The 27,410-nt window shown below is 34.7% G+C and overlaps 1 protein-coding gene across 9 annotated transcripts; it reads left to right on the top strand.

Annotated features, from left to right (window-relative positions):
• Positions 1-116: 116 nt before the first annotated feature.
• On the top strand, positions 117-27,340 carry Znf207 (zinc finger protein 207). 9 transcript variants are annotated; one of them, XR_011705017.1, is made up of 13 exons: positions 117-300; positions 1,854-1,981; positions 7,602-7,740; positions 8,779-8,949; positions 9,089-9,164; positions 9,654-9,701; positions 10,858-10,928; positions 12,034-12,191; positions 13,518-13,610; positions 14,565-14,807; positions 15,619-15,778; positions 15,919-19,077; positions 23,319-27,340. XR_011705017.1 is itself a non-coding variant. In XM_071603407.1 (12 exons), exons 1-12 carry the CDS (start codon positions 261-263, stop codon positions 16,077-16,079), a joined length of 1,488 nt encoding a protein of 495 aa, XP_071459508.1. In that variant the 5' UTR covers positions 117-260; the 3' UTR covers positions 16,080-27,340. The 9 variants fall into 9 exon arrangements, 7 of the variants coding, with proteins under 7 accessions (XP_071459508.1, XP_071459509.1, XP_071459512.1 ...); XR_011705018.1 differs by having other exon boundaries at positions 23,322-27,340; XM_071603407.1 differs by having other exon boundaries at positions 15,919-27,340.
• Positions 27,341-27,410: the final 70 nt, after the last annotated feature.

Below are 27,410 nucleotides of genomic sequence, written 5' to 3' on the forward strand. Positions count from 1 at the left end.
CAAGATGGCGTCTGCCTCTCTGCAGCTGTGCGTCTCCACCCACTCAGGGCGGAGGTTTGCGTCATGTGATCCTCCCCTTTGTGGCCCCGCCTTCCGCCGCAGTGCCTGACGGGAGGCGGAGAGCGAACGAGGGCGTCGGCCATTTTGTGTCTGTTTCCTGTGGGAGGCGGTGGTGGCCGTTGGGTAGGAAAAGTGAGCGGTTTATTTCCTCGTTTTCCTGCTTTTTTCTCCTCCCTTTAATTTTCCGAGAGGACGCAGCTATGGGTCGCAAGAAGAAGAAGCAGCTGAAACCGTGGTGCTGATATCCTTTGTCAGTTGGAAGTCGAGGCCGAGCGGGGGTGCCGGTTGATGAGGACTGGGATCTGGAGGCCCGGATTTGTCGTGTGGCGGGGAGCGCCAGGGTCCTAGGCCTCAGTGTGGGTGGCTTGGTGGCTTGGATTAATTTAGGAAGGTTTCTCAGAAAATGGGAACCAGAGGTCCAGAGGCTCTGGCGGGTGTAGGACTGGACTCGGTGACTCAGGAGGATCTCGTTTGGTGCGAGCGTTGGCCCACGGGGAGGCGGCCTGGACCCTCCACCAAGGGCAGTGCCCCCGAAGAACTCTTAGGCCGGTTGTTTTGGTGACGCTTCAACAAAGGGACTTTCTTCCAGTGTAACATGCTAATTGGCTCCATGGAGGATTGGGAAGAGCTTCCGGAGTTTGTCTCCTACTTAATTTATTTTAGCCGGTCGTTTAATCAAGGTTCAAGTTAGTCCGCCCTGGTTTTGCACACCTCTCCGTCCCGTCCCCACCCTCTCCCCACCCCGGGTGTAGCCCACAACTGGCTTCCGTATCTCACCCAGAGGCGCCTTGAATCCGAGGGAAGTAGCATTCTCTTATGGGGCGGAGTTTATTGTAACTGTTGCCCAACTTTGTAGGGCCAAAAAAAAAAAAAAAAAAAAAAAGGTTTCTCTTTAGAAAGGAAAAGTTGTTAAAAAGTGGCGTCTTTTTAATACTTTCACCGCAAATGTTAATTTCCTTTATGTTAAAGTTAATTTAGTCTCGTACTTAAATAGGTGTGTTACAGAAATAAAATTTATTCATTCTAGTTCAATAATAGCTTAAAATCGATTATGCGTTTTTAAAAAATGTTGCTTATGGGAAAATCTTGAGTGGTAAGAATTCTAAGCATTGTAGCCTTAACTCATCAGAGTTAATACATTCTCTGACACCATAAATTAGTACGAAGTTACTAGCAATTTTATGGCTTGTTCACTCGAAATGCGTAATTATTCTTCACCATACAATTAGGTGTTACACTCGAAATATTGGTGAATTGGTAACATTTCAATTGTTTTTATTTCCTTTATAGCTAGTGATTTTGTATTGAAGTGATTTTTAATTTTTTAACATGCATTTGGGGACTTATTAATATGGGAACCTTTTATGTGCACTCATAAATGTTAAAATATTGAACAAAAGTCAACGTGTCTTTTCTATTAAACAAGTATTTTGCAAAATTTTGCCAAATACTAAGATGAGATGTATTTATTTGGGGTTGGTGAAGAGTTGGGTTTCTAGGAAATTGGAAATAGGAGACTACATGATACGTAATCCATATGGTATTATAAATGTGAAAATTAAATTTACTGTAAAATGCCATTTGGTTTTAATTGTTTCCATGTTTTGATGCCATCCCTATCTTTCATTTTTTAATTAAAGAGGTGGAGGAGTTCCACTTTGTTGCCCAGCCTGACTCTATAAACTACTGGGCTCAAGTGATCCTCCTGTATCAGCCTCCATGTTGGCACCACTCAAGATTGTTTTGGTTGTACACTGTCATTATTGTACTTTGTACCTTAACAGTATCGATCAGGTATTGTAATAGAGATTTTGATGATGAGAAGATCCTTATACAGCACCAAAAGGCAAAGCATTTTAAATGCCATATATGTCATAAGAAATTGTATACAGGACCTGGCTTAGCTATTCATTGCATGCAGGTAAGGATTTTCTTTTCTACATTTAATTTTTGTCCCCTAATGTTGAATTTGTCATTGAGAACTACAGTTATTTTGTTCATTGCAATAAGATAACCAATTTGCTTAAAACAACTCAAATCTGTTCTTTTTCTACTTTTTCTTTGGTGTTAGGAATGGATTTTAAGGCCTCATACAAATTACACATATGTTCTATCACTAAACTACATCCCCAGCCTCCCCCAGTCTGTTCTATAACCATCAAAAGAATAAATTGACTTTGTGTGTAAAGAAAGTTGATATTTATATTAATCTTTAATTATTAGTGGGACTTTTCGTTCTAGGTTAGGTTAGCAACAGTTACATTGAGATCAGAATAGCCTGGAAATACCTGGAGTAGAGAGTAAGGATTGGTGTTTTAAATTTTGTGGGCATTCTGGCTGTATGAATTAATATGTCATTAGCTTCTTCACTGACTGCCATTGAATGATTTATTTGTTATAATAGGTTGCTTGGGGCTAGGCTTACTCCACAGGCTGTTCTAGGACCTATTCCTATTAGAGTGGCAGTATTGAATTTCTAGGGTTTTTGAGTCTTCTCACTATGAGATAGCAAGAACTTTAAAACTTATGTTTTTATGATATGCTGTTTGTCTCATTTAACATTATTTCTTCTACTTTTGCCAAAGCTGCCTTCTACTTTTTTTCAGAGCTGCCTGAATTTTTTGCTAAATAAGAGAAATGTGAAATGAGTAAATCCCCTATGCCTTAAGAACTACTTACTGTTGGCAAGGCAGGGAGACATTGCTTCCCCCAGTTTAAGAATAAATTTACAAAAGGGTTGGGGATGTAACTTAGTGGTAGAATGCTTACATAGCCAGTACAAGGCACTGTGTTATGTCCCCAGCACTATAATAATCATTTCTGTTTGGCAAGGCGAGGTGGTGCCTACCTGTAATTCCTGTGACTCTGGAAACTGAAACAGGGTTGCAAGTTTGGGGCCAGTGTTAGCAATTTACCAGTACCCTTAGTAGCTTAGTAGGACCTTTTCTCAAAATTTATAAATAGCTAGTGATGAAGCTCCGTGGTAAAGTGCCCCTGGGTTCAATTTCTAGTACCAAATAAATAACTTTTCACTTAAGTGCTTTATTGTAATAGCAATTCAGTATCTATTTAAAATTGAGAACCTACTACATAATAGACTCATAGCTGTTCACTGCAGCAACTAGTAGTTTCATGCAGCTTAATTCTAAATTAACAATTTATTTAGAATTAAGTAAAAATTATGTTTTCAAGTCACATAGTTATATTTTCAGTGGTTAATAGTCACATGTGGCTGTGGATAACTGTTGATATGGTAGATATAGAACATTTAATCGCAGAAAGTTCTTATGGAACAACACTGCTAGACATTGTAGGTATAGAGCAGTGAAAAGTCTGCCATTATGGAGATTAGATTTATGTTGTGAAGGCGTATAACCTCTAGATTGTCTTAAGTTGATAAGTGATAGAGAAAACTAGCATAGTGAGGGCCATAAGGTAGGAAGGAAAGGCCTAAATTAGAAGCTAACATCTGACAAGATCTGAAAGGAAGTAAGCAAGTTTCCAGGGAACAGGAAATGAAAGCCCTTAAATACATCAGAATTCTCCTATACTGAAGGAAACAGAAAGGGCAGCACTGTGTTACTTTTTTTTTTTTCATTCTGAGTGAAATGGATTTGAATAGCAATGGAACATGCTGATATACTACTATTTGTTTAGGTACTAGGGATTGAACCCAGAGGCACTTTACCACTGAGCCACATCCCAACCCCGCCGCTTCTTTTTTTTTTAGTTGGAAACGGACACAATAACTATTTATTTTTTATGTGGTGGTGAGGATTAAACCCATGACCTCACACATGGAAGGCAAGCACTCTACCACTGAGCTGCAACCCTAGCTACCTACCAACCTTTTTTACTTATTTTGGCACAAGGTTTGAGTTGTTTAGGGCCTTGCTAAGTTGCTAAGGCTGGTGATCTTCCTGCCTCAGCCTCTCAAATTGCTGGGATTACAAGGGTACACGGCTGCACCTGGCTGATACACTTTTTAAAATGATCATTCTGGCTGGAGGGTTGGAAATAGATTGCAGAGTGCACTAAGATCAGTTAGGGGAGCTGGGGTTGTGGCTCAACGATAGAGCATTCACTTAGCAAGTGTGAGGCCCTGGGTTCCATCCTCAGTACCACATAAAAATAACAAAAAATTAAGGCATTGTGTCCAACTACAACTAAAATATAAATATTAAAATAAAGGACCAGTAAGGGGACCTGAAATATTCCACATGAATTAAATGGTGATAGACCAAAATTTGATGATAGATTAGATATGTTGTATAAGAAAAAAATGAGAAATTAAAGATGACCTTGAGGTGTTCTCAGCAGTATGAAAAATGACTTCCCATGGAGTGAGAAAACTGCAGGAAGAATAAGGATTAGGGGTGCTGAGGCCATAGCTTAGTGGTAAAACACTTGTGTCCACCCCCCCACCCACCCCAAAAGAAGCTAGAAACGAGGATAACATGGTGTTTTTTTGTTTTGTTTTTTTAAAGATGGAATTTTATAGCATAACAGTATAATCCATAGTGAAATGCAAACAAGCTTCTTTTTTTATTTTATTTTTTTAGTTGTAGTTGGACACAACACCTTTATTTCACTTATTTATTTTTTTATGTGGTGCTGAGGATAGAACCCAAGGTCTTGCACGTGCGAGGCCAGCGCTCTACTGCTGAGCTACAACCCTAGCCCCTTTTGTTTTTTAACATGGTAGTTTTGTCATAATTTTGAGATCTACTGAACATCCAGTTGGAGATGTTACATAAGCAGTTGGATGTATAAGTATGTAGTTTAGAGAAGTTGAATTGGAGATAGGAATTTGAGGGCATGCAGGATGGCTAGTTTAAGGCTTGATAATAGGTGTACTTTTCCTAGGGAGTATAAGCTCCCCCCATTTAGAGGTCAGAAAATTTTAAATAAAAATCTAGGGAGATAGATTGAAATGAAGGAAAATCAAGAGAATAATGCCCTGGAAACCAATGAAAGTGTTTCAAGGAGTGAGATATTTAAGAGGTCAAATACTGGTGGAGGTGAAATAAAAAAGAGAGAATTGATCCAAATGGAGGTCATTAGTCAAGACAGGAGTGATTTCCTAGAATGAAGAGAATGAAAGCTTGATCAGAATATTTTGAAAATGGAAGAGGAAGTAGAGGCACCCATGCCATTTTTTTTTTTTTAAGGAGTTATGCCTTGGAGAAGAGCAGAGAAATGGAATGAAAACTAGAAAGATTTCTAAGAATTTATACTTTTCCTCAGATTTCTGAAGAATTTCATACCCCCCCCCCCCCCAATGCTGTGGTGGAAATTGAACCCTGGGCCTCACAGACTAGACCAACACTTTACCCCTGAGTTACATTGCAACTTGTTGATTACGTTTTTTTTATTCAGTGCTTTTATTTATGTGTTTGCGCAGCAACCTCTGAAGTAGACATTGCAGTAAAATCATATGTACCCTAGCTTTAAAATGGTCTGTAGTAGGTTCTCATCAATGCTTGCTATATATTTTTTTTTTTTAACCAAGGACAGATGATGCTTTTTTGGCAAAGTCTAAGAAATCTAGTTCTGGGTATACCATAGTGGGAGGATTTTAAGCAAATCATTATTTTTCTCCTCTTCTAGTATATATATATATATATATATATATATATATTTATCATTGATCCTATCACCCAGAAATGTACTGATGTATGTGAATGTAATTGTATTTCTTTCCTTTTTTTTTTTTGATGTGGGGATTGAACCCAAGGGTGTTTTACCAGTGAGCTAGATTCATGGCCCTTTTTATTTTTTTGAGAAAGAATCTCTGAAGCTGGCCTTCAACTTGCCATCTTTTTGTTTTAGTCTCCTGAGCCACTGAGATTACAGTTGTATGCCAATTCACACAGCGTGGTTGGATTTCTTTAAGAACATGAGTTGCTTCATTGCACTTAACAAGAATAGCACAAATTCCCCAAAAAACTTAGGAGACAGGTCATTAAATCATTTCTTGTAGTTTATTTATGGATCTTTTAGTGACAACACAAGGAAAAGCTGTTAAAGATTAATCAGGTACTAAGATAATTTCTAAATTTTTTTGCATGTTACATTTTATTAATTGAGATAGATTTCTAAGGAGAATCCACTTATTTGTTTTAGTTTTTTACAAAAAAAAACTAAAAGGGACTTGCTAAGTTGCTTAGGGTCTCACTGTGTTGCTGAGATGGTCCTTGAACTTGTGAACCTCCTGCCCTAGGCTCCTAAGTTGCTGGGATTACAGGTTACTGTGCTGGGCTTTAACTTTTTAAAGGTACATTTCTATTTTTAGATTTAAGTGTCTTGAGAGGAACGAAAAGCAGTATTTCTTGGCAATCCCAATCGTTAGCCTAAATCAGTTTGAGCATATATCAGGATCACATGGAGAACTGTGTTAAAACTCAGGTCACTGGTCACACCCAAGAATTTTAGATTCAGGTCTTTGGTAGAACCTGAGATTTTGCATTTGTGTAGTAGGCTTCTGATTATGGTGATAGTCTAGGCAACATATTTTGATATTCACTGGCATAAACAAAAGGCTTTTTGTGTGTAGTGGCAGGCTGCTTAGGAATTGAACCCAGGGGCATTCTACCACTGAGTTAACATCCCCAGCCCTTTTTATTTTTCATTTCAAGATGAAAGGGGGTCTAAGTTGCCCAGGCTACCTTCAACTTGTGATTATCCTGCTTCAGCCTCCCTGGTAGCTGGGATTATAGGCATCTCACACTGTGTCTGGCAAGTGAATGACTTTTGCTGAAAAAAACAACTCTGTATAAGGATATAACCATATATTGTGAGTTATTCAGGTTTGAGGGTTAGAAACATTTGATCTTGCAAAAGCATACAGGGAAGAAATTATTATAACTTCCTCAAGTAATTATTAGTTATGGGTGGTGCTAATTATAATGTACATTTTGTTTGTAACTGTAAGCCAGACTCTTTCTTGGAAATTTTATTCTAATTTTTTTTTTTTTCTTTTTAAGTGGTGCTGCGGGTTGAATGCAGGGCTTCCTATGTGGCTAGGCAAGTACTGCACCTCTGAGCAGCATCCCTCTAATTAAAAAAAAAATCTTTTTAGTTATAGGTGGACACAATACCTTTATTTTTATTTGTTTTATTATTGTGTAATGTTGAGGATCAAACCCTGTGCCTCACACATGGTAAATAAGTGCTCTACCATTGAGCTACAAACCCAGCATCCCCTCTAATGCTTAGTATAAGACTGTTCGGCTAGGGATATAGCTCAGTGGTAGAACACTTGGTGTGAAACCCTGAGTTCAGTCTCCAACATTACACACAGAAGAAAGTACATTTTTATAATCTTTAAAAAATTTTTCTAGTTGTCAGTGGATCTTTATTTATATGTGGTGCTGAGAATCGAACCCAGTTCTCACACGTGCTAAGCAAATGCTCTACCATTGAGCCACAACCCCAGCCCCCAATCTCATAGTTTTAATTTAGACACGAAACATTATTCCTAAAAAGATTTTTATGAGGCACTTTTGTGTATTTACTGAAATTTTTGTTTTTAATGTTAGGTGCATAAAGAGACAATAGATGCTGTACCAAATGCAATACCTGGGAGAACAGACATAGAGTTGGAAATATACGGTATGGAAGGTATTCCAGAAAAAGACATGGATGAAAGACGACGACTTCTTGAACAGAAAACACAGGGTAAAAAATAAGATTATTATTTTTTTAATAATATATCTTCACTTTAATGAGACTATTACTATTTTTAGTGTAAATTTATAGATGTAAATTAATAGATGATAGATTTATTCAGAACTCCAATTTTGAGTTAGTTTTTCCCCTTACGTTTTATGTTTAGTGGTTTTGTTAGACTTGGAATTTGAAGCTATGCACTACCTAGATGGTAGAAATTGTTATTAATCTATTTAATCACCTGTGTTTTTTATTTTGAAGAGAATTTTTTATCTTGTGGAAAGGTCAGACTTCTTTGTCATGGTTGACCTTTTTTTTTTTTTTTTTTTTTTGGTACTGGGAATTGAACCCAGGGCGTTGAACATCTTAATCACATCCCCAGCCCTTTTAATTTAGAGATAGGGTCACACCGAGTTGCTTAGGGCCTGCTGAGTTGCTGAGGCTGGCTTTGAACTCATGATCCTCTTGACTTAGCCTCACTGCCACCATGCTTGGCTCATGGTTTACTTTTTATTTGGAATAGAAATAAAATTTGGGGATTGAACTCGGGGTGCTTCACCATTTTGAGATGGTTTTGCAAAGTTGCCAAGGATGGCCTTGGACTTGGAATTCTCTTGCCTTAGTCTCCTGAGTTTCTGGTATTACAGACTCCTAGCTAGAAAGCTTTTTTGGGGGAGAGGGTACTGGGGCTTAAACCCAGGGGTCCTTAACCACTTAGCCACATCTTCAGTCCTTCTTATTTTGAGTCAGGGTCTAAATTATTGAGGCTACTCTCAAAAACTTGGGTTGATCCTGCCTTAGCCTCTCAAGTCACTGGGATTACAGGAATTTGCCATCATGTCTGACTTAACTGTTTTTTGAGTAACTTAAGTAAAACTGACTTAGGATAATCACTTTTATCTTTTATAGGATGTTAATTCTCCTTAATATAGAGTAAAGGCAGATTTGAATAGTGGAGAATAATTATTGAATTCTTTGAAGTTAAATGTCCTAAACTCATTCACTCTCTTTTTTAACTATCAGAAATACTAATTTCAATTTTCTTAGCAGAGAGTCAAAAAAAGAAGCAACAGGATGATTCTGATGAGTATGATGATGATGACTCTGCAGCCTCAACTTCATTTCAACCACAGCCTGTTCAACCTCAGCAAGGTTATATCCCTCCAATGGCTCAGCCAGGACTGCCACCAGTTCCAGGAGCACCAGGAATGCCTCCAGGTACCACATAGGGTTTCATAAAATGTAACATTCTTGTGATTTTATTGATATGGTGTAGAAGTATTGTTTTTGTTCCCCTAACTCTTTAATATTAATTGATGATTTTTTTTTTTTTTTTGGTTGAAATTCTTATTTGTAGGCATACCTCCACTAATGCCAGGTGTTCCTCCTCTGATGCCAGGAATGCCACCAGTTATGCCAGGCATGCCACCTGGGTAAGAAAACTTTTAATTGGCTTGTGGGCTTATGCCTAGTAATAATATATTTCAACTTAGGTATACTTTAAGTAAATGTTATTTTGCATTTTTGTTTCTAGAAGGTATGGGCTCTGTAAGTCTTAACTTTGTTTAATAAGGGGTCAGTCAATGAATTTAAGGTATAAGTTTGCCTCTAAAGAGAGTAGATTTTTGGGTTTTAGTATGTAGGCAGCCATCTGCTTCAATTGCATATGCTGTAATTAAAGTAGTTGGTTGTATATTTGAGTTTCTGAGATTCAGAACTATCCGTGACACTTTATAGTTGTGACAAGAAGCAAACTCTGTAAATGATTGTATGTGTTGAAGCATCAAAAGTTAAGATGAAGATGAGGTGCTCATGCCCATCACTTTTACTTAAATATTGTTGGATGTGAGGTAAACAATACACTTTCCCACTGTATTTTGAAAATCACAGTTAGATTTTGATTTTGTCATACATTTTCACAGATTGCATCATCAGAGAAAATACACCCAGTCATTTTGCGGTGAAAACATGTAAGCATCTCATTCATAATGTAATTCAGGAAGTATAATCATAATGTCATTTTTTTGTGTGTGTTTAATGATATCTATTCAGTTGGCTTCAGAAATTTTCTAACCTTCTCTGGAACTTAAAAGTTGCAAGCTGCTTGACACAGGTCTCTTAAAAAGAGGGAATTAAAACATCTCTGAGGAAATAGACCCATTAAATAAAGCATTTTCTAAATGTGTGTTTTCCCCATACTGCTAAAATTAATGGGACCTGATAGTAAAAGTGTTTGTGTTTAAGGAAGAATATATATTCTGACTAGTTTTTGTATATTAATGTTTGAATATGATTGAATTTTCTTTTAGTTAGAATTTATGTATAAAGTTAAAACTTTTGATATAAGTTCTGAGTTGTGGTATTGTGTCTATCTGCGACTCTTTTAGTTGTGGAGCTGGGGTTGTTGCTCCACAGTACAGTGGGTGCTTAGCGTATGTGAGGCCCTGAATTCAGTCCTCAGCACCAAAAAACCCCGTCCAAAATAATAATACTAAATCAAATTGAAAAACTTCTAATTTTTTAAAAAATGAATTACACACTGATACTTGAAGGTGAACTTTTTAAAGGAAAGAAAATAATGTAGGTTTTGTTTGTAACTCGTGGTTTAATGTTAGATAACTTGTAAATAAAAATTAGACAATAGTGAGTTTGCTTTTGACAGAATTAATTTTGGTGGTAGGTTTTCCTTGCCTTTCTAAAACAAAAATTCTTACTTTATAGTATACATTAAATATTTTCTTTTTGATGTTCTGTGAGGATATTTTTCAAATGGAATTAAAGGAGATTTTGCTTTCCAGTACACGATGAGGCCTCCTGTACATATTAAATATTTTCTCTCTATAACTTTGAATGTTTTGTCAACAAAGACTGATTTTCTCCCCTTTACTGATAAACCCAAGAGCTTGCTGGCTTTTTTTTTTTTTTAGGATTTATTTTGATAGGACTGTTGTGTATAGTTTGTTTTTTCAGCTTTTTTGATTTCAATATTAGAGGGCAAATTCAAATCTTTAGCCAAAATATTTTCTTATAGTCTAGCCAAAATATTTTGGATTTGGCCAAAATATTTTATTATTGTTTATACTGTTAATTAACTTTAGTTGTTTTTTGAAATTTGCTTTCTAACAGAATGATGCCAATGGGTGGAATGATGCCACCTGGACCAGGAATACCACCTCTTATGCCTGGTATGCCACCAGGTATGACATGTTTTCTATATTAATATGACTAGTATGCTTTATTTGTAAGTATCTTGTGAAGTAGACTTAATAGGAAATAGTTCAACACACATTATGCTGAGGTATTTGCAATAATTTAAATGAATACAGATAATAATTGTTCACAGGGTAGGGTTGTACCCCAGTGGTAGAGCACTTGCCTATCATGTGTGAGGCATTGGGTTCAATTCTTAGCACCACATAAAAATAAAAAAGTAAAGGTATTGTGTCTATCTACAACTTTAAAAATGTTTAAAAAATAATTTTTTGTTTACTAACAAAGTTGGTAAAAGTTATACTACAGAAATTCAAGGAATGCATTAATAATGGGTTTTAGTAAAAATAGCTTGGGGGGGGTGTCCAAAGGAATAACAAAATTTATAGGTCCTAATATTATATGGCTTATGGAAATTTATTGTCATTCACATTAAAGTTTCAGAGTTCAAGGAACATTTAAAATGTCTGGTAAATTGAAATAATTCTGATGACTGAAATAATTATATATATTTGAATACATTTACTTATTCAGTTATATCAGTAAGCTTAATTGTCATTTTGATCATATGCCAGTTCTAGTATTATTTTCTTTTGTTACTTTTTGTTTTACTGGGGATCAAAGGGGCGCTTTACTGTTCAACTACTACAGTTCTTTGTTTTTTAATTTAAAAAATATATATATTCACTTTTATTTTATCCTTATTTATTTTTATGTGGTGCTGAGGATCATACCCAGTGCCTTTAACATGCTAGGCAAGCTCTCTACCACTGAGCTACAACCACAGTTGTTATTATTTCTTTTTTCCCTGGTGCATTATAGTTGTACATAATGGTGGAATTTGTTGTTACATGTTTGTACGTGCACACAGTAGAACTCTTTTTTAGTATTTTGAGACAGGGTCTTGCCAAGTTGTTGAGGCTTGCCTGTAATTGATGATCTTGCCCCAGACTTCCAAATTGTTGGAATTACAGGTATACGCCACCATGCCTTGGACTTTAGAGTTGTTCAACAGTCAATTAGTAACTTTCTAGTATAGAAACATTTTTGTCTGAACTGTTTCATTGACTACCACTACCATTTCTTCTTCAGGTATGCCCCCCCCTGTTCCCCGTCCTGGAATTCCTCCAATGACTCAAGCACAGGCTGTGTCAGCACCAGGTATTCTTAATAGACCACCTGCACCAACAGCAACAGTACCTGCTCCACAGCCTCCAGTTACTAAGCCTCTTTTCCCCAGTGCTGGACAGGTAAGGTGAAATAACTGCAAAAAAGTGCTCTTACATTTAAAGGTAAAGCATAGTTGTTTACAAAAAACTTTGAAATTGTCATAGGTTAATTTTTTAAAATAAAAATTTAATATAATTAAATATACTAAAAAGTGGCCTATCCTTTTCCATGTTTACACTTCTTGACTTTTCAACCTACTGAATCAAATCAGAGATAGTTTTTTTTCTCCCACCTTATATTTCTTAACTGAGTTAGAAATTAAAATTGAGTTGGGATTGGTGATACAGGCCTGTAATCCCAGTGGCTCCGGAAGCTGAGGCAGGAGGATTGCAAGTTCAAAGCCAGCCTCAGCAATTTAGTGAGACCTTAAGCAACTCAATGAGACCCTGTCTCTAAATAAAATATATTAAAAGGGGGGTGGGGCGGGCTGAAGATGTGGCTCAATGGTTAAGTGCCCTGGGTTCAATACCCAGTACCAAAAAAGAAAGAATTAAAGTTGAATTTCTGGAGACTTAAATAAATACTGTTAAGAGGCCCTCCTTTCCCTATTTAATAGTAAGTAGAATGAGGCCAAAGATGAAAAGTCCTTAAGAGGTTAGGAAATAATTTATTGGACTACTCTTATTAGAACTGTGGTAAATTACAATGCTGCAGTCATGCTAGAAGGACATCATTTAATGGCTTTATATTTCCTAGAGGTCTTGTCTTCCTTCAAAACTTTCTCTAAAACATAAGTGAGAGATGTTTGTGTTATATGCAGTATAGATATAATGGTTGGGATCTTTGCTTTTTTTCTATTTCATTCAGAACTAAGCACATGTATTTAAGTTCAGGATGTATATTTATTATTGGTTCTTTTTTTAAATTATCCTTTCGATGTTTTCTTGTATCACTTTTTTTTTCCTGTTTGTGGGTGCTAAATTAATAAAGTGTCACCTTTAAGCATATTAATTATGTTTTATGGTGGGTGGGGATTTTGTTTATTGAGAATGTGAAACTTTTGTAAGAATCTTTTTGTAGAGAGGCATTGGTGAGGATTGATGTGTCCACAATAATACTTTTTCTCAGTTTAAGGTATCAGTTCTTGAAATATCTCAATGGAAAACAGTTTTGTTAAAAACAAAACTGGTTAACTAGGTTTATTCATGTCAGTTTTTTTTTTTTTAAGGCTCCTACTTTCACCATGTTTATTGTAAATGCATTAACTGCCTGCCTCTTAAATGACATTTGATTGCATTAAATTTTGCATTTACAAAAATGCAATCTATACTAAAAAGTCTGCCACATGGCTTATTTCACCCATTTGTTTGGAGACGTTTCATTGTTTCCTTTCTTTTATGCTACAGATGGGGACACCTGTAACAAGCTCAAGTACAGCTTCATCCAATTCAGAAAGTCTGTCTGCATCTTCTAAAGCTCTGTTTCCTAGCACAGCACAAGTACGCAGGAAGTTGCAGTTTAAAATTGTTAAAATGGCTTTATAACTTAACCCTTTGGACCCTACATGAAAATTAAATTATCCTTAAAATCTTATGTTTGATTTTTTTTTTAAGTAAGATTAATGTCATTAATAAAATCAAATGGCTTTGGAAAATCTGAATTTATACTAACAATCCCAAAAAAGTGCCCTCAACTTCTATGGTTCTAAAGGGTTAAAAGCATGTAAGCAGTAAATGCATTATCGTGGCCAATGTATTCTGATGCATGGTTTTGATTTATGCTGTTTAATGCATCACATACAATGTAAGGAAAGTAGTACTCTGCATATAGTTCAAAAAGTTGACCTGTTTGAAGTTTTAGATGTTTGGCATTTTAGAGAGTAACATATTTGTTTCGTGAAATTCTTTATTTAGAAGAACCTGCTAAATTATAACCCTTTTGTCCATGAGAATCTCTCCAATTTGGAGAGTTTTGAATTATTGTATAAAAAATGCTAGTAAGGACATAACTTTATTGTGTCACCATTGACAATACTTTTTGTGCCATACTTAGTAAGTAAAGTTTATCTGAACCTTTGTATTCTTTACTTTCTTTTTTTGAGCTGCTTGAAAGAGTACTTTTAAAAAACTAGTAAAAATAGGTCTGTTTATAGATTTTGTTACATGATACTGTATTTCAGCTATTTGAAATAAAGCTTAATTTAGAATAAAGTTACTAGTTAGGAGCTGTAGAAGGCATCTGAGAAGTTACATATACAGTCATCTTGTTTTCTGATACTCTGATATGACTTTAATCCAGTCTTTTGATATGGGCTGTCTTGAATTTTGTGAGGCATTTATTATATGTTAACTTTTGTTTGGATTTAATTTAAATTTTGGTATTTTAAGTTAATATCATTGATATACTCAACTTTGGGTTTTGAAGTTTCATTAATGAAAAATTGTGTTTTACAGGCTCAGGCAGCTGTGCAAGGACCTGTTGGTACAGATTTCAAGCCCTTAAATAGTACCCCTGCAACAACTACAGAACCCCCAAAGCCTACATTCCCTGCTTATACGCAGTCTACAGCTTCAACCACTAGTACAACAAATAGTACTGCAGCAAAACCAGCAGCTTCAATAACAAGTAAGCCTGCTACACTTACAACCACCAGTGCAACCAGTAAGTTGATCCATCCAGATGAGGATATATCACTGGTAAGTTGTTTTCTATGTCTTTACTAGCAGCACTTGATTTTTAATTTTTACTCATTGGGTCTGATTTAGTGCTTCCAAATGGTTGTTAGTTTTGATATTTAAGAAACCACAAAATACTTATAAAGTGGATGGATTCTACATGTTTTGATTGCCTCCTCCCTCCTATTTCTAAAAGAAGGTAGTAAATCAGTTTCTCAACTTTCTTAAAAATCATTTTAGTTAGATATAAATCTGCATTTATTAACTAAAGAAACAAGTATGAGGTAAAATCTGCAGATCCTTTGAAGCCCGCATAAAGGAATTTATTTCAATAGAAAGTTTTATAGTCCCCCTCTTTTGTTGATGATACTGTGATTAAACCAGAAATGTTTTGCTTCTGAGCAAGGTCTCAAGCCTGTTTTATTTTTGTTTAGATGGAGGCAGGGTCTTCATAAGTTGCTCAACGTGTGCCTCAAAATTGTAGTCCTTCTTCCTCAGCCTCTTAAGCAGCTGGGTGCCTAACTCCCGGCTAATATTTAGAATTTTCCTAGCAGTATTTAAAATCTAGACAGTTTCTTGTTGAAACATTTGTCATTCCTGTGAAGTTGTTAGTCGTGCTTCAAGTATAAAAATAGACGAGGTTTATAAAGCATGGACATTTCAGGTATTTGAACTGGTTTGTGGGGACAAAAATAATTGGTGGATAGTAAGTATAAATTTTAAAACAGGTAATTCTTATTCTGTAAATTATAAATATTTTACGTGCTTGCCTTAATGCTTGATGGATCTCTCTGCATACATGTGTTTAACATTGTTCTTATTTTATTCCTAGGAAGAGAGAAGGGCACAGTTACCTAAATATCAGCGTAATCTTCCTCGACCAGGACAGGCCCCAATCGGTAATCCACCAGTTGGACCAATTGGAGGTATGATGCCACCACAGCCAGGCATCCCACAGCAGCAAGGAATGAGACCCCCAATGCCACCTCATGGTATTTTTCTCTTTTTATTGCTTTAGTGGATTTTCTGAGTATACACATAAAATGTTATCTGCAAAGTATGTTGAATTTATAAGTACAATGCACTGACCAAATCAATCTTTTTTTGTGTGTGTTTTAAATGTTTTTTTTAGGTCAGTATGGTGGTCATCATCAAGGCATGCCAGGTTACCTTCCTGGTGCTATGCCACCGTATGGGCAGGGACCGCCAATGGTACCCCCTTACCAAGGTGGGCCTCCTCGACCTCCAATGGGAATGAGACCTCCTGTAATGTCGCAAGGTGGCCGTTACTGATCTTGCTTCATCCAGTTTAATAGGTTTGGAGATTAAACCTTTTCTCAACTTGTGCTGTTTATATAGCCGAGCTTCCGTCAATAAGGCTTCATTGTGACTTTAACAAACATTATCTTCCCACATACCAGGAACTATTGGACATTTATTTTACATGGGAAAAATTATTTGGAATAATAAAGCAGGAACTTTTCCTGAGGTTGCAATTTATACTGTATGGCTTCTTTTTCATGTTTCATCTAGGTTTTTAGAAGTGAAGTATAGTAAATTTGGTTCGTTAAATTGTGAAGGCGCTGGAATTACATGAACATACCACCTTAATAAAGGCAAGTTCTGTAAGCTTACATTGCTATTTGTAAAGTTATGCCTTCACAGCATTTCAGATGCTGTTGGACTTCATGTCCCCAACCTAGCTTGGTGAGGGCTGTAACTGTTTCCAAGTACCTGTACATTGGAAGTCTGAATGTGTAACAATATTTAATGTATTTAGAGTTCCTCATGTTGCAGGGTTTAAGAAATCTGACCCACGAAGGTCATGTGACTTTTCTGTACTGTTAAACTTCATTGTAATAAAATGAGAGAAAAATTTATGCCTTTTTATTCATAACCCAGCTGTGGACCACTGCCTGAAAGGTTTGTACAGATGCATGCCACAGTAGATGTCCACATAATAAAATTCACAGTTACCAATGCAGTTTTGATACATCATTGAATTCTGTCCTTTAAGTAGTAGATTGTTTCTTAGCTGCATGTTTTAAACTGAACGGTTATATAGAATTGTATGTTGATATTTTAGTTAAAGATACATATTAATCATTATGCTGTAGGTTTGAAATCTTCATATTGTCACCTTTCCACACCCTTGGGTGTCATCAGATCTCATAGATATTTAAAATGTATAAGCCTTAATAGTTCTTCCATGAGCTATTTAGAGCCTAGTGCCAGACTCATTAATTTCATGCTGATTATTTTTGAGATTTCAGTACTGCATGGACCTCAGAAGCTTTTCAGGTACAAACTTCTAGAAGCTTAGATGCATGCAGTAATAGCTACGTATGTTGTTAATGGGTTGTTATATGTTATTCTAAGTGTAGTACTGTGCCTCTTAGGGTACTTTGATGGTAATTGGTGGACTGAATATTTTTAAATTTATTAGGTTCCTAGAAGGTAACATTACTTATTTGATTAGATGGATACCTTCTGTTATTAAGCCTACTTGGCTTTGCTGTTTTTATCCTTGGCAAATTTGAATATTATTGTGTTCTAATAGAGAACTTTTGCGTAGAGATAACTGCCATTGTTCAGTATTTTGTGTTGCAAATCTTTTATAATATAGCCCTTGTTGGACTTTTTGTTTTTCCTGATCTCTTTAAGTTTCAAATAATCCACAAAGTAATTATTAATGAATACAAGTGGAGTTTCTCTAATTGTAAGGCTTCTAAAAAATGATTATTTCTTAAAATAAAAAGGTTCAAATATAAAGTTTTAAGGCAAAAAAGGCTTTAACTTTGTAGGAAAATATTTTAAAATGTTTACTCATTACAGAAGAGTTTGTATTTAAGTGATAGGTTTTAGTCGTTCAAAATCATTTCAAGTATTTTAAAGCTGAATGATTTTTTAAAATATGGTGCTGTGCTCTTCTGATGTGGCTTCTGTGCTCTGATACCATTGAGGTGCAAAAAATTCCATACTTTGAAAAGACAGAATCCATTTATCACCAAGAAAGCTTTTGCCAATCCCACACTCCTTTCCACTGTTTGCATAGCTAAATTGTTTTGTAATATGCATAAGCTTCTTAGATTTGACCACTTGTTTTTTATACTTCCAAAGAAAAAACTTTGTTGAAAAGTATTTAAGGTAATTTAAGGTAAAGTGGCCTGATTAAGAATGATTAATCATTTAGAATGATTAAATAGGAAATCTTCTCCCAGTGTCAATAAAGGGTTTTATGTATAGATTTATCCACAAACTTCATAAGAGTTGGTAGACTGTTTTAAAAATTGTGTAAAGCTTTATTTGCATTTTATGAGAAGACCAGTATTTTATAGCAAAGTTTACTGCTCTCTGGGGTCCACAGGGATTAAAAAAAAGTTAAATGAGTGATACAATTCTAATTAAACAATTAATTGCTGGTGTTATTCATGGCATTTAAAAAATTAAGTACATGATCTTTCCTGTACCTTGTAAGTTATGTGGCTCATACATAGGTGATCCCCAATTAGTGTATTTAATCTGTAATTTTCATGCACCTAAAGATGATTAAGCTTCTAGAAAATACCTTTTACCTAACTGCTTCTGGGGTCCTTAGTGTGGTTGAATCTTGAGTGGGACAAATTATGTTGAAATAACTTTTTGACTTGTGCTTCTTTAAGTAGTTGATGAAGTTGAGTCAAATTGAATTTTAACTGTCCTACTTTGGTGATTTGATGAATTCAGGCGGCACTGTGATTGCCATTATTGAGGAAGTTATAAGATTAATAGAACTGGCAGTTTTGGCTCTTTCATCTACTCCTCTTATCACCCTTTGTAGAAAAGCAAAAATAATATTTTGTCTGGCACTAGTTTCTATTTTATAAGATTTACTACTGATGATAGTAACAAGACCGGCAAATGAGGATCAATTTTTGAGTGACTGCTGGAATTTTTTCATTTGAATTTGTGTTTTAGAAATCTCTCACAATGTTTGCCATTAGATATGGGAGAATACCTATTCCATTGATCAAGTTATGTGTTGAACTCAGTTTAATTAAACTTATATAGGGGGAAATCCTCCTTCCCCAGGAAAAAAACAAATATGGGCTCAAAGTGGAATTGTAATAGATAAAAGAGCTGCTCTTTTCTCCTTTGCTTGCTTGATCATTGGGATTTTTTTTTTAAATTTAATGCATGTCTTTTAAATTAATTGGGTAATGTTTTTCTAAAATTAAAATTTTCTTCTTCCTATAGCCCTGCCATAGGACAGGCTGAGGCTGAGTCTCAGTGTTGCCCTGTTCAGTCTGAGGCAAGTGGGATTTATTTTATTCCTTATAGGGGCTTTCACAGCTTTATGGCTGTTGGATATTTATGTCCCCAAACTTGCAGCAAGTTTGGTGAAGGCCCCTAAATTTAATTAAACTTAGGATTTTTATATTCTTTGGGCAGAGAAGGCTCTATATTAATATTCACGTTTGACTGTGGTGTTAACAAATACAAAGTACTTTATATTACATGATTAACAGCCTCAGTAAAGTTTATATTATTGTATTGAACCTTAGTAAATTGACAATTTGACATTCTTAATTTGGAGGCATGAAATATTTCATTCAAAATTTTCACTTTCATTTCTAGGAAAATCTTACTGGTTATTTTCTCCTCAAACTATTAAATTTAACCTCAAGGATAAGTTATTGGAACTGCCACAGGGTACTGATATATGTTATTAATCTTAAGCTTATACATTGACATCAAGGTTGAAAGGTCATCTGGAGACGTTTGTGATTTTTAATATTTTCAGACCTCACCACATTAGAGCAAATGTTAATGTAGAGCCCTGTGAAGAGTGGGAAGGTTGTATGTCTTTGTGTGCTTGTGTGGTATGTATGGGTGTAGAGTACACATGTGATAGAATAAAAGGGTTTGGGTGTTACAGACCTGTCAACCTGGATAGTTTACTAATTTTTAGGAAACCAAAGTAAAATTGGATCATGTGGCAAAGTTAACAACTATATTAAACTGGTTTTGGAAATGATTATTTCATAGTTCATACTCTTACTGAGCAGTATTTTATGCAGTATGCACAAATGAATAGTATCCACGTTTGTTTCCAAGCAAGATTTGCTTTTATTTGGTGAGAAAAGTTGTATGTCTGTGTGTTTGTTATAGGGGATAAAGAGAAAATTGGAAGAGGGGCCAAAACAAACCTGGGTTATGTTTGTTCCTTCTTGTGCGTTAAGACACCATCCTAGCCAGAGAGCATTTCCTCTGAAATTAACATATAGTATGACATAGACCTGTATTGTGTTTTTATTCTTGGAAACTTAAAAATCATTAAAAGAATTCCAAATTTGGACCCATTTATTAGAATACATGATTTTCATTGTAACTGAATTATGGGAATGGATTTTAAAATAGCAAAGAATATTGTTGTTTCAGTGACAGAATAGTCCACTGGAATATTTTATAACAATAATTATACGTTTTAAGACTAATTGGAGATCTGTTTTATATTGCATCCACCATTCTCCAATATAGTGGAATCTCTTGAAGTTGCTTGGCCTAATTCTAATAGTAATAATTGGAATAAATATAATTGGAATAGGCTTTGGTTGAGTACTAGGTGGGGCTTTACTCATGGTGGCATAAGTTGATAATATCTAATTTAAAATATATCATTTATATATTTGTAATTTCATGACTCAGATACAGTTTTGAGAATTACATAATTTTCAGGTGTCCGTAAAGACTAGTAGTAAAAATTGGTAAATGAAAGAAAATGTTGAAGTCACTTCACTCAGTCAGCTGATAAAAGTAGACACAAAAGACACTTGTGTTGCTGGGTACTTCTGTAATTCCAGCAACTTGGGAGGCCGAGGCAGGAGGATTTACAAGTGTGAGGCCAACCATAGCAACTTAGTGAGACCCTGTTTCAAAATAAATGCAAAGGGTTGGGGATGCAGCTCACTGGTAAAATGCCCCTGAGTTAAGTATCCACAACTACTACAAAAATACTTGCACTGTTTAGGGGATAAAGAAACATTAAATGTGTACCCTTAATTTTTATAAATCAAATATCTTTTTTAAAAGGTGGTGTTACCTACATAGTATTAAAATCTTTGTATGTTCTTCCAAAAATGAAATTTTGTTTTATCTTACTATAACTTTTATGAAAAGTCCTCCAAAAGGAAACTGTGGCCTATAGGGCAGGTTTTTGTAAGTAAACATTCTGCTAACTACCTTTCTAGGTATCTCATGACAATGAAGTTTGCTTGTTTCTTTTTTACCCTTATTTCTCAGTATATACTTTGTTTTCTGTCATTCAAATCATTTTTATTACTTTTGTTTTTTATGTGAAGAAACCATCCAACTTTTCTGTGTCCTATTTGTTAGCAAAAATAAGCACTTTTAACAATATTGTACATGTGGGGTCATGCATATAGTGGATATTCATAATTTTTAATTGCTGAATTTTCAAAACTACAAAATTTTGAGCTCTTATGGATTTAATTCAAGTGAATGTGTAGGGAATGTGTAAGAAGTGGATAAAATAGGTCTTCAGTTTGAACTCCCTAATATTGAATACATAAAACTTTTCCAAGTTTTTTTTTTTTTAAAGTTGAATTTTTATTTTTTTCTGACATGTTTTAAAAGTGATATGTAATATATATGGGGTACAGTTTTCCTAAGTGTTTAAACCTTTAAATTTCAAACATTTTAAACATTCTTGCATGGCATTTTTGTTAGGATATAGATTAAAGTAGTATTTTTAAGAAAATGTCTTCAGTAAGACTTCGAATAAGCACTGTTTCTTCCTCTGAGTGTACATTCTTGCATAATGTTTTGGGCTTTAAAGGAAGAGCCTTTCCTTTTCTTCCTAACTGGGACAGTAATTGAAAACTAAATTAGTTGGAGCCAGGAGCAGTGATGCCCGTCTGTAATCCAGTAGCCCTGGAGGCTGAAGCAAGGACGATCACCAGTTCAAAGCTAGCTTTAGCAACTTAGTGAGGCAGCACAGTGAGATCCCGTCTCTAATAAATTCAAAACAGGGTAGGGATGTGGCTCATTTGTTAAGTGCCTCTAGGTTTAATCCCCAGTACCAAAAAAAAAAAAAAAAAAAAAAGTTTAAGTATTTTGATCTATTTCTCTTTAATTTTCAGTTTATCTCATATTTTTGCTAAGCAGGATTTAGAAATAATATAAACAAAATTTTACACCCTTAAAAAGATTTTTGTGGAAACTAATTTGAACAGCTATTGGAACCAAATTAAACATTGTATTAAATCAAGACTAGCTCATTAAATGGAAACTTTAAATATTAGGTTCTTTAGGAAGCAGATGAGAATATTTTTTTGTGTATGCTTTAACTACAGAGGAGACACATGTGAGTACCTTATTTGACTACTTGAACCATTCCCCCAGTTGTTTTCAATGCTGCAATGATGTGTAAGGTGTTAGGGCCCAGTTTCAGTAATGTACTCTGTGTTTTATAAGGAGTTGGTGTAATGCTGTGTTTGTAAAAGATGAAATTCTTATTGGCATTTTTAAAGCCCACTAGATTTGTTTTTAGGTTGTTTTTGTATTGTTTTTAACTATTAGCATGTTAAAAGAAATTGTGTGTCTTTGCCATTTCTAAATTTGAGGAACTGGTTATAAAATTCATTGATGCCCAACTTTGATAAAAATGAACAATGAACCAGGAGTATAGATCAGTGGGAGAGCTTGTGCTTTATTTAGCATGCATGAGCCCTGGATTCATCCCTAGTACCAAAAACAGAAAAAGAAGAATGAAGAATGTTTCCACAGTTTATTAGACACAAACAAATAGTGATTATGGGGGAGGAGGGAGACCATTATATATAGTTTTTTTAGACTTGAGAACCTTAAATGTAATGAAAAGTAACAGCATTTCTACTGGTTTATTTTTGAGGTTTTACCATATTATCTCCATTGATGTAAATTATTATTAATGTTTTATTTATAAATATCTTAGTCTTAGAAATCAGAATAAGGATTTGCAGTATCATTTCCCAGGCTGCTTAATTACCCACATAGCCTGAGATAAAAATTGTCATAGTTCCTGTGAGTTTGAATCAGAAACATAATAGGACATCTATTTATTGCCATATTCTTTTTACCTATTAGCTTGTTAGTGAACTTTAAGGAGTAATTGAATTTACTTTTCAGCAATATGAATCAATTTTCTTGAAAATTAAAAGCTTTTATAAGTTGTCTCTGAGGAACCATTTCTAATTTTGAAGTAATATATATGCTTAAAATATACTCATCCACTTTTTAGGGTAACCAAAATTTCCAGCACAATTCACCTATTAGAATACATAGTATATTAAAATTGAGATGTATTCAAGAGATATTTAGTATTAACAGCACATTCTCATAAGGTCACGCTAAATTTAAGTCATTGTAAGTGGTTAAATTTAGGGAAGAACTCTAAATGTATAACAGACTCTGAGGAATTTAAATGCACATTGACTTTTTAAACTGGATTGAACTCCTCAGTTTAATACAATTTGTGTTTTTGTTAACTAGCAGCAGAATTTCAGCATTTGCTACTTACTGGTAGAGAAGAAAAATCCCACAGCCCTGCCAGTACAGGTTAGTTTAATCTGTAAGTACCTGATGTTCCTTTTTTTTCAAACATATCCATATAACCCACACAAAGAAGAAAGCTGTGCAGTTACTTACTGTGAGTATAACTAATAAGAGAATCCATTGGACACTTTTCACACACACAATACTTGGGCCAAAGTAGTTCTAGGTTTGCTAACCTCAGTTGTAATAAAGGTTTAGTAAATTATGCCTTTATTATATGGTCTGGGTTGAACCTGAGTAGATAAGTTGTACATAAAAGGAGAGGAGAGTGAAAGTTTCAATTCTCTCTGCCTTTATTGGTATATACTATGGAATCTCCAGGGCGCTTCGGGTCCAGGGTCTTTTGCATAGAAGCTTCTCCATAGTGGTTCTCATATTCAGCTTTTAGTTTTTTGGAGTATGAATCAACCTAAGAAAAAAAAGCAAGTTCCCTCACATCTAGCAGTGAAAAATGGTGTATTATCATAAGCCTGAAGTTTTTTTATACTGCTTTTTTTAATTTTAAATGTTTTTAGTAGCAGTTGTAATTAATTAAGTGTATATATTTTTTTTGTTCATTTTCTTTTGGTAAGTTATAATCTGTTTACCTAGGTATACCACTGTGGGTCAGTTTTACTTTGAACCTTATTTTTCACGATAATGTTGAAATGAAGGCTGACTACCTAGCAAGAAACCTAGCCAGATTCTCATGTAATCCCCTTGAGGGGCAATGGGGATATAGCAGGTTTGAAAGATAACATTTTTATTAATTTTTTTTGTTTTCGTTTTACCAGAGTTCATTGACTCATTCTTAAAGCGATTGTCTTTAACCTTCAAGTATTGTGCTTTTGTGTTTGATACAAACTGAAAACACTGAGGAGGGAGGAATAAAGCATACAACTTAATTTCTACCAGATTGAATCATCCTGTCTGTAACATTGATACTTGAGAGTGCATGGTTTGTTTCCTCCTCTTCAAGTGTAATGATGTTTAGTTTGAGATGTTCTAACCATAAAACTAGCTAATCTTATACTTAAGAAAAAAAAAAAACTGGGTGGTGATTACCACCCTTTATTACCATCCTTTATTGTATCTTGAATTCATGTGTTCACATTAAAATTTTTAAAAATCCTTAGTGTATCAATTGGTGACAAGTTTTAAGATAGCCACCTTTTTTTTTTAAATGTAAACTTGCCCAAGGGCTACAGTTTCATTGCCTTTCGCACTTTAATCTGTATAAGAAATGGTGTAGATACAATGGAAATGGTTTTCCTTAAAACCATCTCTTTAAAGCTGCCTTTCTGGTGAGTACTACTTTTATACTATTATGTACCAATTTTACCTTTTAAATTTAACTGAAACGGGACATTAATCAAAGAGGTGAGCAATTCAAATTTCTTGATTTCTTCGGGTATTACTTGAATCTGAAATACTAAGATGATTATTTTATTGCTAGGCATTTCCCTGTTACTCTTGGTTTACTTTTTTCTAACCGTTAATAAACAGGTTAAGTACAAAAACATTTAATACATATATCATTTTCTTTTGGTTAGTTGAAATAGTCTTTTTACTCAAATCCCTCTAGCACTTAAGAAAATCTTTTGAAGGGTAAAGTTTTCTTTTTAGTTTATAGTGAAAATTTTTTCTCGATGCTTTGATTTCTCACATTGCACAGGTATAATATTAAAATACCAGAACTTCTTTCTCTTCTTGTTAAACCTGTTACTGCAGTTATTCATGAGTAATTAAGATGGAGGATAGAGTAAAAGAAAGGTTTATCAGAATTGGTCATGCAGACCACTTTTCAAGGTTCTCCTTGAGGCTCAAAATTGTTAAGCATAGTAATTCTTAAATCATTCTCTGCATGAAAAACTTGGTAAGAAATACTGATTTCTGGGACTTATATATCAGTGAAAGGCCTGGGAGGATATTTATTATTACTTTTGCCCCTGTTTTATCGTTACCAAATTATAACACAAAAGATTTCTTCCTATTTTTTAGCCACAACCTAGATAATGTTGTTATATCCTAAGGGTGTTTTCACATTGTAATTCCCATTTTGACCTTAATAATCAACTCTAATGTTTTTTAGTATGAGCAGTGATAGTCTTCTAAAGTAAATCTGAAGTTAATAATCTGAGTGTGTGATATGGTAATGTATTTTCTAGATAAGTACTCAACAAAGTATGGACCCTCAATTTGTGTCTTTAAGATTAAAAATGAAGTAAATTTCTAAGGAACTCTGTCCTTTCCTAGCAGGGATAAGCAGACAGTGAAAAATTGGTAAGTATGTAACTTTAAATGCATGTAATAGTGATGAGAGTAAGTCGTCAGTTTTCCATAGTATGTGATAATAGTTAGAAGTGAACAAGAAGTCTTTGATCTCCTTTGTGACTTAATGTAAATGTCTTAACATTTTTACAAAATTCGTGTTGCACAATGATTAAAAATGAAATGTACCTTACTCATTTTGTCCGTCTTTTTTTTTTTTTTTAAGTTTGTATGGTGTTTTAAATACTAATTTTATATTTCCAGCTCTTTTCAGGGTAGAAATAAGTGGCTGTTAAAGAAAATATCTTCAAGAAGAATTATTTAAATGTCTTTTTACAAAAACCAATGATGACTTTCAGTTTACTTAAGTCTTCTGTTTTTCAGCTCCAGTTTAAACTGACAAATGGAAAAAAAAAAAGTTTGTTCTCTTTCTGGAATATCATAGTAATCCGTGCATAATAGCAAAATGGCATTAAGCCAATGTGTGATTTGCATAGAGATAGTTTTATTTTAATTAATTTATTTTGGTATTTGGGATTGAACCCAGGGGCCCTTAACCACTGGTCCACATCCCTAGTCATTTTTAGTATTTAGTTTTGAGACAATTCTCACTAAGTTGCTTATTAGGTCCTTGCTAAATTGCTGAGGCTGGCCTTAACTTTACAATCCTTCTGCTTCAGCCTCCAGTGTCACTGAAACTATAGGCATGTGCCACCATACCCAGCTAATGAGGCAGTGTGTTTTAAGTTAATGGAGAAAACACATCCTCACTACCGGCTGATTTTTTTTTTTTGTAATAAAAAGATGATTACTTCAACAGGAAAAATGCCTGACTTCTGGGAAATACGTCCATTTTATTTCCAAATTAGCATTTTGTAAAATGGTACAAAATCCCAAAGGGTTTTAGGAAAAAAGAGGCCTGTTTCTTAGACTGTAAGCTTCAGTTGTACTGCAGGGAATGAAGATGAAAAGCAAGTCTCTGGAGTGATATGTAAATATATTGTATTGAGGATGTGAACAACCACATAAAGGAGAATAAATGGCTAGTCCATAAATGTGTTTAAATGTCTGGCTAGCCGAAAGTCTTGGCTAATGGCATTTTAAAATTTAACTTAATGAGCTCAGTGAAGGTGGTTATTGAATGCTGGTCTTTAAATTTTCCCAACATTAAAACTGTAATTCCTAGATTTTGTGGAGCTAAAAATAAAAATTTCCTGCACAAGTAATAATATCTTGATGTATCACCTGGTTAATACCTAAAAGCTTCTGTAAAAGAAGTGTGTGTGTGTACTTAATTTTTGTCTACTAATAGGATTTGGGGAGAGATGTTCTTTAGTATATGTAGCCATAAAATAATTCATTGTACCAGAACTTGGTGGACTGGGGATGTAGCTCAGTGTTAGAGCACTTGCCTACCATGCACAAGGCCCTGGGTTCAATCTCCAGTACAGTATATTAGAGTTCAAAAAGGGCATTGAAGTTTTTTGTTTGATTTTGGGGTGGTCTGGAGATGTTTAGTAGGCTTTGAGTAAGCCAAAACTATCATTTGAAAGTGGTGCTTTATTTTCTTACCTAGTGATTTTTAGTTTGTTTTCATCTAAAAATTGATGATTAGTAGGAGATGGTGGACTGTCTCCCATCTTTTATTACCAAATCTTTGAGTGCCTGTTATCCACAAAGATGAATAAAATTTTTTATTTATTATTTGATACTTGTCTCAGCTCATTTCATTAATTTTAATCCAGAAAAATTTATATTGAGGATGGATTTTGATAGGAC

Source organism: Marmota flaviventris, chromosome 17, assembly GCF_047511675.1.
Source record: "Marmota flaviventris isolate mMarFla1 chromosome 17, mMarFla1.hap1, whole genome shotgun sequence".
Classification (NCBI taxonomy): domain Eukaryota; kingdom Metazoa; phylum Chordata; class Mammalia; order Rodentia; family Sciuridae; genus Marmota; species Marmota flaviventris.

Excerpts from the sequence above, each read along its gene's own strand:
- Znf207 (XM_071603407.1), top strand. The coding sequence starts at position 261 with ATGGGTCGCAAGAAGAAGAAGCAGCTGAAACCGTGGTGCT. Across the intron at positions 1,982-7,601 it reads TAGCTATTCATTGCATGCAG|GTGCATAAAGAGACAATAGA; the intron begins GTAAGGATTTTC and ends TTTTAATGTTAG. Across the intron at positions 10,929-12,033 it reads TATGCCTGGTATGCCACCAG|GTATGCCCCCCCCTGTTCCC; the intron begins GTATGACATGTT and ends TTTCTTCTTCAG.